At 45.2% G+C, this 13,638-nt stretch overlaps 1 protein-coding gene across 2 annotated transcripts in view; it reads left to right on the top strand.

Annotated features, from left to right (window-relative positions):
- TTC9 (tetratricopeptide repeat domain 9) overlaps positions 1-10,189 on the top strand; it is a 39,709-nt gene extending 29,520 nt beyond the window's left edge. The window contains exons 2-4 of one of the 2 annotated variants that reach the window (XM_087448309.1): positions 3,695-3,877; positions 5,725-5,789; positions 5,899-5,963. In XM_087448309.1, the coding sequence (XP_087304435.1) occupies positions 3,695-3,877; positions 5,725-5,789 (248 nt within the window). In that variant the 3' untranslated portion in view covers positions 5,899-5,963. Of the gene's footprint in view, positions 1-3,694; positions 3,878-5,724; positions 5,790-5,898 lie in introns of both variants that reach the window. The other variant, XM_014784242.2, reaches the window with a different exon arrangement.
- The last annotated feature ends 3,449 nt before the right edge of the window (positions 10,190-13,638 follow it).

Raw genomic sequence — 13,638 nt, 5'->3', positions numbered from 1 at the left:
TGCCTTGATGACCCTGCAACACAGAGGAAGGTAGTTGACACAGGTGACCTGTCTTTTTCCAGGGGTTACATGGGTTTCCAAAGGCTTCAAATGCAGACGCATGGATACCCATGGTCAAGAGCACAGTCTTAGGAGCCTGGCAGAAGTGGGTGGATATCATAATTCTACTGCCTCCTAGTTGAGTGACTTTTAGCAGGTTGCTTAATTTCTCTGGAATTGGGTTTCATCATCTGTAAAAGAAGCATAAAAATAGAACCCGCGTCATAGAGTTGCTGTGAAGATTAAAAGACACAGTATACGTAAGGTCCTGACTTCTGCCTCTGACATAGGGTAAGAGATTAACAACTGAGAGGAAGTAAGGGGAATCTATTCTAAGGGTCCACCACAGCCCCCAGGCCCTGGGTGACAGGCATATGCATGAGGAAAGAACATCAGGAGACTGCCAGTCAACCTCTCCTTAACTTCTTCAACTCCAAAATAAATGTGCCTACATGCATCCCCTCTTACTTTTCCCATGGGCTTGTTATATGTTCCCCAAATAGCTCCCACCCAAACTAGAGAGGTACCTAGAAATCACCTGTAGGTAGGGCTGAGGGCAGCTTTCCAGACTGTCTCTTACCCCCTCCACCCTGACCTTCTGGAGAGCTAGGGCCTGGCGCCCCTGGTTTCTTATCTGGATTCCTCCTCTTGGCCCAGCCTTTCCGGACGGCAGCCATTTGCACCTGAGCTAGCTCTGATTTCTCTGTCTTCCTGGGTTCGGCCTCTGGTGCCAGCAGGGGCTCCATACCCCGTAACCTGTCTGGCCTACCTCCCACCAGCTCTGAATTCTGGTCCACAGCCAGATAGCACAGTTCCCACCAGATCTGCAGGGGAATTTGAAACATTTTCACTGAATGAGTCCCAGAAATTGCTATTGTTCCTTTTGCCTTGGGGAGTGGGGGGTACTTTTCCATTTCCAGGCCCCTTTGCTTCCTTTCCCACCAATTTTAGACATTCAAAAACTGTTTTTAGAAGAAACAAAGGTCTGTTTCCTAGATTGCTCGGGTCAGCAAACAGAAGTGTCTATTTGCAGACAGAGGGCTGGACAGGAAGAGGACTGCTCAGCCTGGGCAGAGGACATCAGATGGGGCACAGGGAAGCTGCAGACAGGAAATCCTTTAGCTCTGGGAGCAGATGTTGGAGCCGAGTCCCACACAGGTAGCAGCCAGTGAGGTTCACACTCGGGAACCTCTTGCAGAAACCCCTCCCGGTCTGCAGAGCTGTGGAAGCACCAGGGCCGACTCCAACAGCACGGGGGTGGGGAGGGGGCAGAGAGGCCTCAGACCCCACAGCCGAGGGAGGAGAGGGGAGAGGAGCTGGTGGCATCAGCTCAGCGGGATGGCCCCTGGAGTGCCAGCTATCATGGTTGTCTGTCACAACAGCCGCCCACGCCCGGGCTGACCCAGTTAGCAGCCTGTTGCTTCTGTCCACTTGTTTGGCTTTTTGCCCTCTGGCCAGTGAAACCTGATGGATCAGTTTCTAGATCTGGGCTTGTTCTCTTCCACTTCCTGGTTCTCACACCTCCAGCTTGAGAGACTGCGTGGTTCACCTCCCCGTTGGTCTGCAAGAGGATGGTTTGTTTTTGTTTGTCCAAAATGCCCAATGAAAGGTCTGGTCTCTTAATCAGCAGTTCTGATCCCTGGGAAGTTATTTAAGGGATCAAAACAGCTGAAGTTAGACCCCTGAACCTGAGCACAAAGGAGCGGCGCATCAGCACTCTCCCCCATCCCACCAGCCAGGGCTTCTAAGTCTCTGTTTTCATTCACTTTGAAGAAACAGACGAGTTTCTTCCCCCCCGCCCCCACTTCTTTTTTTTGTAATCCCTCCAATGTGTATAACACACCTCTTTGCCCTTGATCAATGCCTACTAAATATTTGAGTGATCCAGTGGAGGTGGAGGTTGCTCAGCACTGCTGGGATCAGGGGGAGGCAAGTGAGGCTCCTAGGACATGACGTTTCAGGAGGTGCCCACTCTCCGGGGTCATACAAGCTTCCTCACCCTGGTCCTGGCCCTGTGGCTGACTGCTGGTGAGAGAAAGCTTCAAGGAGAGACGGTTTTCTCCGAGATGGCTGACTATGGAATAGGAAGGCACCTGCCAGCCTTAGCTTCCTCTTGCTTGGGACACCCAGGCCGCTCCAGAAGTATACTCCGGGTGAGGCTGGTCACTAACCTGTCAGAAGGCCCCTGCTCCCAGGAACTACAGAGACAAACATGTATGAAAGAGAACTTGAAAAAAGTCAGAGGCAGTCATCACTGCAGGGGTGCAGGGGCTGAAAAGAATTATAATAATATTAAATAACCATTTGGGTACTTACTATGTGCCAAGCCCTGTGGTAAATGCTTTATGGCCATTATTTTGTATAATCCCCTCAACAACTCAATAAAGAACTTGGGCTCTGGAGTCAGACAACTTTGATTTAAATCTCAGCCTCACCTCTTTCATGTTGTGTGACCTTGGGAAATTACTTAACCTGTCTGGGCCTCAGCTTCCTCATCTGTAAAATGGGAATAATAATAGGACCTACATCATAGTATTCTGAGGATTATATATGTTGTATATCATTCAAGTAAAGCAATGAGACAAGCAACTGGCACAAGGTAAGCACTTGACGATTATTAGCCATGGTTAGTATTGTTATTGCCTCTTGTAGCTTATTCCTAGGGCTGCCACAAGTCTCATAAACTGGAAGCTTAAACAATAGAAATTTATTGTCTCGCAGTTCTGGAAGCTAGGAGTCCAAGAGCAAGGTGTTGGTAGTGTTGGTTCCTTCTGAGGGCTGTGAAGGAGACTCTGCTCCAGGCTTCTCTCCTAGCTTCTGGTAGCCTCAGGCGTTCCTTGGCGTATAATCGGCCGTCTTCTCCCTGTGCCACTTCACGTCATCTTTCCTCTGTGTGTGTCTGTCTCTGTGCCCAAATTTCCCCTTTGTCTTAGTCCATTTGGGCTGCTATAATAAAAATACCATTGACTAGGTGGGTGAAACAACAACTGTCTATGTCTCACAGTTCCAGGGCTGGGAAGTCCAAGGTCAAAGTACCGGCAGATGCAGGGTCTGGTGAGATCCCTCTTCCTGGTTCATCAATGGCCGTCTTCTCGCTGTGTCCTCACATAGCAGAAGGGGCAAGGGAGCTCACTGGGATCTCTTTTGTAAGAGCACTAATCCCATTTATGAGGGTGAAGCCTCCCAAAGACCCTACCCCCAAATACCATCACATCGGGGATTAGTTTTCAACATATGAATTTGGGGGGGACAGAAAAATTCAGTCTATGGTGCATTTTTTATAAGGACATCAGTCTTGGATTACGATCCACACTAATGACTTCATTTTAACTTGATTACCTTTGTAAAGACCCTATTTCCAAATAAGATCACATTCTGAGGTGCCAGGGGTTAGGACTCCAAGGTATCTTTTTTGGGGGACATAACTCAACCCGTAATACAAAGCTAAGTAACTTGCGCAAGGTCACACAGCTTGTTGGTGATGAAACTGGGTCCTAGAACCCAGGATTATTTGATGACAAATTCCATCGCATAAACCCCAGTGAAAAGCCCCAACATTACTAAACCTTCTCTGGATGGGGAGAAAGAACCCAAGGGAAGCATTCAGAGTCTGTGTGTTGATGGCGTTTTCTCTTTTTTCTCGCTTCCTCCCTAGCCTGCCTGCTCCAGGCTGAGCTGGTAAACTATGAGCGAGTCAAGGAGTATTGCCTCAAAGTCCTGAAGAAGGAAGGGGAGAACTTCAAGGCCCTCTACCGGTCTGGTGTGGCCTTCTACCACCTGGGAGACTATGACAAAGCCCTCTACTATCTGAAAGAAGCAAGGACCCGACAACCCACAGGTAAGGCAGCAATGGCTGTTTTCTTACTGTCAGCCCCCTCTGGCAGCGCTGAGGCCTTCTCATTGTTGTCAACAGACTTCATGGCTGGCAGGGTTAGGCAGGGGCAGAAATGGCAAATTAGGGGTCAGGTATGTGTTAGGACCCGGAATGAGGAGAGCACACAGTCCATGTATTTGCCTGGGGTCTAGGTTCTGGGGAGCTTGGGCGCTTCTTCTCTTCAAATAGAATATGGAATTCTCGTCTTCTCCCCCCAAAAATCCAGCTCTCTGCACTTATTCAATAAATATATATTGTGTTCTTACTATGTGCCTAGATTTGTGCTGGGCACCAGGGATGCAGATGAGAAGATGTGGTCCCTACTGTAAGGAGCTCACATACTGGTTGGCGAGACAGAATACAAATGGATAATTTTGGTGCTAAGCTCAGCACCTTTCAGGAAGCATGCTCTGACTTCTCCAGTCAGATCCCATTCCTTGGAGCATGTGTTATCTGTACCATTCACTTACATTCATACCCACTAGCTCAGCCGTTCATTCATTCAACAGGTATTTATTAGGCAGGTACAATGAGCCAAGAACTATCCTCGATGCTGGGTAAATAGCAGTGAGCAAAAGGAAGTTGGTACCTTCAAGAAGCTTACGTTATAAGGGAGGAAGTTGGACAGTAAACCAGTGGACAAATAGAAAATGTAACATTTAGTAGTGGTAAGTGCTGTGAAGGAAATAAAGCGAAGTCAAAGGATTGGGAGTAAAGGGGGTGCTATTATAGACCAGGTGGTCAGAAGAGCCTCTCTGAGGAGATACCATTTAAACAATGACTTGGCCTTGATGTTGCCCTTCTTGTTCATATGGCTGATTTTTTTTTTAATGCAATTCTCCTTCCAAGAAGTCTTTAAGAATTTTAAGATCAACTTGCAAATACCCAAATGTATATTTTTTCTTTAGTTTCTTAAGAATACCAATATCTTTATTTTTCTGTGTTGTTGATTGGTTTTCTGTACATAAATTGTGTTCCCCCAACTATACTGTAAGCAGCTTAAGGACTAAGAACTAGACTCATTCAATGGAATTTTCTTGAGCACCTGCTGTAGGTCAGCACTGTTCCAGATGCTATGCCTGGCATGTTTTAGCATTGCATAGCATTTATTTCTACTTCTGGAAGTAAACCTCTCAGGCAGCCCTGGAGCCCTTATATTCCGGTGTGTGCAGAGCTAAGTAGCTGTTCCATGTTGTTCCCTACTCACTAATTTAAGGACTGGAATTGGGGAGAAATTCCCCAGTTTGTGGTGAGGTAGTTGTCCCATCCTACTTATAACCATAAAAATAAGACATAGAGGCAAGGTCATTTTAAACTCTTCAATTAAAAAAAGTTGCTTTCAACTAATATTTATTGATCATTGGATTAAGCACTTTTAGACTTATCTATTTTGGTCCTCATAGCAATTTTGTGAGGAAGGTACTATGATCCCCAGGAAAGGCATCAACTACCATGTGTCTCCTTGGACATCTTACTCAATCTCTCTGGAGCCCAGTTTTCCCTTTCGTCTCAGTGAGGATGATGATACATACTTACAGGATTATAAGGAGGGTTAAATGAGATAACGAAGGTAACAAATGTGGCACAAAGTAGGCGTTCAAAAATGGAGGTGGTTTCTGGCGGACAAGACGTGAGGCTCAGAGAAGTTGGTAATTGCCTGAGGTTAAACTCCCAGCAGAGTCTTAACTAACTGTGCTGACTCAGGACCACTGGGGGATGCTGTTACCTACAAATAAGGGGAGAAATTGCCCCTCCTCTCCTCTCCTTCCCGTCTGTCCCCTGGGTCACGGTGACCTGTCCGCATTTGCTAGGTGGAGGCCGTGAAGGAGAGGACCGACATCCTGGTGCCCTCTCGACTGTCATCGACCTTGACTGAGTGAGTCTAGCCTGTCTGTGATCTGCATATACAGCTTTACCCTGATTCTGTGTAGACCCACATGTTCCTCTCGCCAGGTGTTCCCTAAGGTGTGTTTCTCTCCTCACAGACACCAACGTGATTCGGTACATCCAACTGACGGAGATGAAGCTCAGCAGATGCTCCCAGAGAGAGAAGGAAGCGGTGTAACTAGAACACCTCTCTAGAGCTGCACCGCGCCTGACCCGGGACTTCCAGGCACCCCCTGGTGGAGAGCCCCTCCCTGGGTCCTGTTCCTTTCTCCCCACTTATTCCGGCTCCCCCCTCTTCCTCCTGTTGCCCCTCAACTCATTGTCTTCTCCCAGTGTGAAAAGGAGACATGCAAATTTGGAATCTGGTGGGTTGCCCCAACAATGAAGACATCCTCTTCTCTAGTAGGTCAGCCACTGAGAGGGACCTAACTTCCGCAGGGACAGCTGGAGAGGACTCTCACAGGCCAGGAATGCCATTTCGGCTTTGACTTTGGCCAGTGCTTCTGACAGAGGCAGAGGCTGGGAGATGCACCATCCCAAAGGTAGCAGGCACGGAGCCCACAGGCTGGACCCCTCCACACCTTCCTGACAGACCAGAGCATCTCAAGGCAACTGTGACAATTCCAGGGATGAGACAAACACCAGAAGCATTGGTTAAGCCAACAGAGAGACTGTGAATTTGTACACTGGATTCCCGCCCACCCCCATCCTCAATAACCTCAGCGCCTGCCTCCATCCCTCACTTGTTGTCTTGGCTTGTGCTTTCTTCTCTCTTTCTTGGGGATCTGAGGCTCTGCCAGGATTCACATGCCATTGAATCCCACTCTCAGTGCCCTCTGGTGACCACACATACCATTCTCCGATACTCCCACCCAGCAGGCAGCTGTGACAGCAGAAGGGCAGGGTGTAGTGGGCCAAGGGCAGACCACATAGGTGATGGAGGGAGGGAGAGATGATGTCTAGGGAAAAGGGCATTGTATAGACTGGGGAGTTGAACTGTAGACTAATTAAGTGTAAATAAAAATAAATTAACAGGCAGCAGTTCCTGTCATTTCTGTTGGAAGCAGCCCACCCCCTCCCTTTCACTCCCTCCCCCAACTCTCAATCAGAGCTCCTTAGCGTCAATCAGAGCCAGGCAGGATGGGAATTCCCCCAAAGCAATGGACCATTTGTCCAGTGGTACACAATGTTGGCTACCGCCTTTGTGCTTTCAGAGTAGGCTGGGATCGTGGAGACTGCCCGGGGACTTGGCTTTGTGGGAACTTGCACAGTCTCTTTTTGATGAAATTATCTGGACTCGGTATCTAGCACATAGAATGTGTTCAACAAATATTTGTTGAATGAATAAATTATGACTGCAGACTGGATCTCCTGCCTTAAACGAATTTTATCCCAGCCTAGTCTCCTGATATCTATGCTCTTTACGCTCTGCCATGTTGCTTCAGTCAAATAAGAAACATTTACTGAGGGCTTATCATTTGCCTATCATTGTGCAATATGCTGTGGGACATAGGATGTAGTCCCAGTCTTCAAAGAGATGGAGGAGTTGAGAAATCCTCATATGAAATTATTACCAATGACACCGTTAATTTATATGATGCTTTAAAATTTTCAAAGCACTTTCATGTATTTTTCGTGTGGTTAGTGAAAGAGACAATACTGTACAAATTAAAATGTATACAGATGCAATAATGTTAATAGTTCGCGTTTATTAAATGCACTATCCTCAGATCTTTACATGTATAATCTCATTTCTTTCATGTAATTATTCTATAAGATACTATTCCCAGTTGATGGATAAGAAAACCGGAAACCAGAAAAATTAACTGTTCCGAGTTTGCATGAGCTTAGATGGCGTAGCTAGGATGTGAACCAGGTCTCTCTGACTCCAGAGATTTAGCTGTTAATACTCTAAAGTGAGTTGCTGCTCAACAAAGTATTATATTGAGCAGTTACCACCATTCAAGAGCAGGACAATGTGTATTAAGTTGAAAAGCCTTGACGATGTCAGTGATGGTACATGGACTGCCTCTTGTATTTAAGCCCAAGGCAGAAAAAGGTCCCTAACACTAGACTCCCTAGTGGTCAGGGCAGAAACAGGCCAGGAAAAGACAGCTGAGAGCCAGCGGTTATTTCTGCATATTGTTCATTCTACTTGCTGTTGAGGCCAGCACTATCCAAACAACCCACCTAGCACTCCTCACCCCATCCCCAGCTTTGGGGAAGAGTCACCATTACAGGTAGAGATTGAAAGGAAACAGAGTCAATGATGGGTTGTTTGCTTAATCAGAGGGTCCACCACTGCAGAATCCAATCACTGCTGAGGGCCCAGAAGCCAGCAGCACAGGTTATATTCACATAGCTCCTCAAAGGCTTCCAACGGGGGCTGCAAGAAGGTGCTAGAAATATCCAGCGGCCCATAGTTGCTTGCTTATAGCTCACCCTCTAGAGAAGAGGAAAAAGAAAAAGCTGTTACAGCTGCCACATTCTCCCCTACTCCTACCATATCTTTCTCTCCGCCCTCTTCCTCCAAAATGGTTTCTCATGACCCCACTCTGCAGCATACACAGCATAAGCAAATGTGCAAAACTCCCTCATTCCCAAGGTTCCAGCTCAGAAAGATGTGAGCTGGCAAACTGCTTGTTAGGATCTGAAGGTTGAAGATGAGGTTTCCGGCAGAACCAGTTCAAACTGGCAGGGTCTTCCCGTCATCAGCAAGGACTCAGAGTAACCATTCCTAACATGGAGCAGGAGAGAGGTCTTGCCTCAGTGAGTGAGTTGGGGCAGGGCTGGACAGATGGGGACAAGATTGTTGCCATCCTTCCAAAGAGAAAGGTTAAAAACCAGAACTAGGAGAGGACAACCTCGTGGGACCTCACAGAACAAGTGTGCAGACTGTCTCCTTGTCTGGTGACTTAGGTACACATTGGAATTCCATTCACTGTGACCCAAAGTTAAATGAGCCCAAAGAAAAAAGCTTCCTGGGAGTATTGGTTGATGTTTGGGGTGGTGGGACTGAATTTTCTGTGCATTTGTCCAACAGAGACTTCAGAGGGCTGTTATGCAAAATCAGGTCTGTTCACCTTACCAAACCTTCAGCTTCCTTCTCCCCATCCCTCCCTAAAACAAGGATTGTCATGTAATTACATGCTTTGTTGGCAGACGTCACTGCTGAACTATACCTGGAGCACTAATCCTGGATATGACCTGCTTTGTCATTTCCTGCTTGGACTTTTGTGATAAGACTCTTTGGGGAAAAAAATTACACTTTTCTTGTAATTATTATGAAAGCCTCACACGTGTATTGTAGAAATTTTAGCAAAAAAAGAGACAAACTCCAACCCATAATCCTACCATCCAAGATAAACATTGTTATCCTTTTGGATGTATCTTTTGGTTCTTTTTGGTATAAATGTACACATGCACACACACAGTTTTTTTTTTTTAACAAAAACTGGATCATATTGTATATATTCTTTAATAACTTACTTTTCAAAATGTGTATTTATATTTTAGAATATGTAATACATACACAGATACAAAATTCAAAAAGTACAAAAAGCCCTATAATATAAGAAGTAAATCTCCTTCCCACCCCATCTGCCAGCATCTAGTTTCTCTCCAATTTCTTGTATGTCCTTCCGGAGACATTTATGCATTTTCAAATATATGCATATTTATTCTTTTGTCACACACACAAATAGTAGCATATTGGACACACGTTTTTGCACTTTGTGCTACTTCACTTACTATATCATGAACGTAATGTTTTTTGTGTCTCTCTCAAACTTTTTCCAACAGCATCCTCATTATACAGGTGGACCCTTATTTGGTAACCAGTCTCCTAATAGTGATTATTTCATTTGTTCCCAATCCTTATTGTAAATAATGTTGCAACAGACATTCTTGTAGCTAAATTTTGCACATATCTAAGACTTTTTCCTTCGGATAAAATCCAAGAAGGAAATTGCTTGGCTATCTTTAAGAATTTTGATATATGTTGCCAACTGCCCTCCAGAAAGTTTGTACCAAAGCACTCTCTTATTTGCAGCCTTGAGAGTGCCCTGTTCCCTGCACCCTCACTTCATGGGTATTATCACTTATCAAATCATTACCAGTTTGATAGGAAAATAATAGTGTGTCAATGTTAATTGAACTCGCACTTCTTTGATTATTAGTGAATGACATCTTCATATGCTTTTTGACCATTTGTACTTCTTTCTTTGTAATTTTTCTATTTATTTGATATTGGTATGTTTATCTTTATTATTGATATGTAATTTTATTCAAAATATTATTTTTGTCAAGAAACATTGCAAATATGCTTTCCAAGTGCTTTGCTTTCAAATTTTGTTTATGGTGCTTTTTGACATACATAAATTCTTAATTCTGCAATTAATTTGTTCCTCTGTTGCCACCTTCTTCTGCCTCCGGTTCACCCTCTTGTTTCTATCAGAGTGATCCTTCTAGAACACAATCTGATTACGCACTCCACAGCTTAAAAATCTTTAGTGGCTCCTCATCACTTTTAGGGTAAAGGCCAAACTCAGCATGACACACAATGTGTCATGTGATTTCTCCCACCGACTCTTCCAGGCTCCCCTCCAGGGCCTCCTCCCAAGGTTCTCCATGTTCCGCCGCTGCACAGCTTCTTGTGATTCCCCGAGCCCATCTTTCTGGGTCTCTGGGCCTTTCCATGCTATTCCCTCTGGCGAGTTGGCCATGCCTCATGCCTCCAGCCCCCTCTTTGCCTTGCTAACTCCAATAGGACTTGGCCAAGGCATCAGTGCTTGAAAGCCTTCCCTGACCCCTTAGTCTGCACCCCTAAAGTAGCGTGAGCCTACCTCTGCCCAGAATTTGCTACAACGGATTGGAACCTCCTATCTATGTTTGTCTCACCCACTACCTGGATGTTCCTCAAGGCTGGCACTGTGCTTTACTCATATTTGCAGCCAAAATGTCTAGCACAATGCGTGGCATCTAGTGAGTGTTCCATAAATGTTGCGCATTGAACCTGGAATGAATGAATAATGGATTCAGTGGCAAATGTTACTTGAGGTCAATGCAGGGCTGGACTGGATCTGTGCTTCTGAGAACTGAAGAAATCCTAGGAGACTTGAGTTAGAAGAGAAGTCACGTGCTCCAGTGCTGTGCTTTCCAAAACATCGGAATCACTTGAAGTAGCTTTTTAAAAATACATAATCTCAGACTCTGCCTTAGACCCACTGAATCAGACTCATAGGGATAATGCTCAAGATACTACATTTTTTTTTTTAATGCCCTGAAGTGCTTCTGATGACCAGCCAGGTTAAGGAGCTGCTGCTGAGGTAGACCAGCAGACAAATCAGAGCACTGAGCTCCACCATTTCAAACTCTGTGATCTTTTGGAGTGGGTAGATGGAGCTTTGAATACCAACTTGACTTGCACTAGCTGTGTGACCTTCGGCAGTTGCTTGACTTTTCTGATCCTCATTTTCCTTGCCTGTACATGGGAATAATGTTATATCCCTTAAAAGGGTGTTGGGATGATTAAGAAATACCTGTCTCCTAGCTCAGTGCCTGGCACAGAGTAAGCATGGAATAAACATTCATTTCCTTCCCCCACCCTCAGCCTCAGTTTCCTCATTTAGAGTATAGCTACTAATACCTGTGTGTTCACCTTCCATATTCCCACACTGTGCTCTAGAAGGAAGGGGACTTCCAACAGGCCCTTGGATTACTCTCTGATCAAACAGAACAAGTACTTAGGGGTTGTAGGGGGCAGAGGAAGCCCCATACTCCATCACATGCCCCCGCCAAGCACATCAGAGACTCCACAACAATCTGCTAGAATAACTCTGATGGTCTTCAGAACCAAGTGTCTTCTAGTCATATCCAAAGATCAACACAGTTTTCTCCCTGCAGTTCCACCCAGAGGCCAGTGGCTTCTGGGCTGCAAGGAGAAGGCGATCGTCAGGGGAGAAGTCATTGCCCACTCTCTTTCCAATGCCCTGGCATCCTCATCACCAGCCTCAGGGCAGGACAGGCAAAACTGGCTGTGAGGCCACAATAGCTGATCTGCAGCCACTTTGATTAAGATGCCCCTGCTTCCCGCTCCCAATGCCTACACTCTCTCCCCACCAGCCCAGGGCGGGCAGTGCAGACAGGGAAAATGCATTCAGTCCATCAGGCATGACAGAGTTCAAATTACCAAGTCAGCATGAAAAATCCCACTCTAAATGGACTGAAATTGGATTCTATTAAAAACCACACTCAGTGAGGCCCTTGGCTATTAATATTTGCTAAGCCATGGAGGAGGAGGGAGGGGAGGGAGGAGGCAGAGGCCCTTGCAAAAGGTTGGGGATCTCAGCTGTTCCACTGAATTGCTTGTCTGGAAGCAAACCTACAATTGAAAGCTAGACTTGTCCTGTTTTCACCATTTCACAGGATATTAGGGCTGGATGGAATCTTAAAGCTCAATAGTTCAATGTCTCATCTTGCAGATGAGGCATCAAGTCCAGAGAAGCTAAGTGCCTTCTTCAAGATCACACAGCTATTAAGTAATAAAGGCAGAACTGGAACTCAGGTAGTTTTTTGACAACAAACTTCATATTCTGTCCACTGAAGCAAAATACACTTACAAAGCACCTATCTTTTTTTTTTTTTTTTAATGTAATGCTGTAAAAATATTCTCTTCTAAAGAAAGAAGGAATATAGTGATCATTCATTCATTCTCTGACTCAATATCTATCATTCCAGTCACTTCGGTATAGGTGGTTCCATGGTTAATGAGGTATTGTCTCTGGTGAGAAACTTACAGTCTATCGGGAAGAAAGAAAAATAAAGACACGGCTTCAAATTTGTATAATAAATGTTACAGAAACACCAAGGGCGCACATAGCAGGGGCATCTATCCAATCCTGGAGGATCAGGAAAGATTTTCCTGAGGGGGTGCCAACTGGTGGAGCAGAAGTGGTGAGAGATGAGTACATGCCAGTCCAGGGTCAATGACAAGGCTCTGTGACTCCTTTCCCTGGATATAATATGAAAGAATTTGAGATACTCATCATGAGCTGTCTTTTCTTACCTTTTTCCCGATTTTTCATGCCTTGGCTCAGGCAATGTGACTTTTACTACCCTTGTAGGCCCGAGGGCTGAGAAGTCACAGAAGACCCTGCAGGTTATATCTGATTAAATCCCCTCTGTGTAGAACAGGGACAAGTGGCTACGCATGTTATCTCTGAGTGCTGTCGGAAGCTCTTCAAGACTTGCGATTTCCAGAATAGGTGAAAATTCTAGACCAGGTTTCACAAATGTAGCTCCAGAGGCATAATGTCATGAACACCCTGGATATACCCCATTGTTTTATGTTCTTTTGTTTTCTCTAATCTCAGCCTATTTATTCTAGAACAACACTGTCCATTTAGAAATACAATGTGAGCCACCTATGTAATTTTAAATTTTCTAGTAGCCACATTTAAAAAGGTAAAAATAAACAGAGAAAATTACCTTTAATAGTATATTCTAAACAAAAATACAGTTAAGAAAATAATCAAGAAGAATAAAATACTCAGGAATAAATTTAGCAAAAGAAATACAGAGGCAGCCCTGATGGCCTAGTGGTTAAAGTTTGGCGCTTTCACCACTTCAGTGGCCCGGGGTTCATTTCCCGGTCACAGAACCACACCACCCGTCTGTCATTGCCACGCTGTGGTGGTGGCTCACATAGAAGAACTAAAAGGGCTTACAACTAGGATATACAACCATGCACTGGGACTTGGGGAAGAAGGAAAAAAAAAGAGGAAGATTGGTAACAGATGTTAGCTCAGGGTGAATCCTTCCCTGCAAAATAAAAAAAA

The sequence above is a fragment of the Ceratotherium simum genome, chromosome 24, assembly GCF_057802395.1.
Source record: "Ceratotherium simum simum isolate JZ-2026a chromosome 24, ASM5780239v1, whole genome shotgun sequence".
NCBI lineage: Eukaryota > Metazoa > Chordata > Mammalia > Perissodactyla > Rhinocerotidae > Ceratotherium > Ceratotherium simum.
This window is presented reverse-complemented; position numbering and strand designations above follow the sequence as displayed.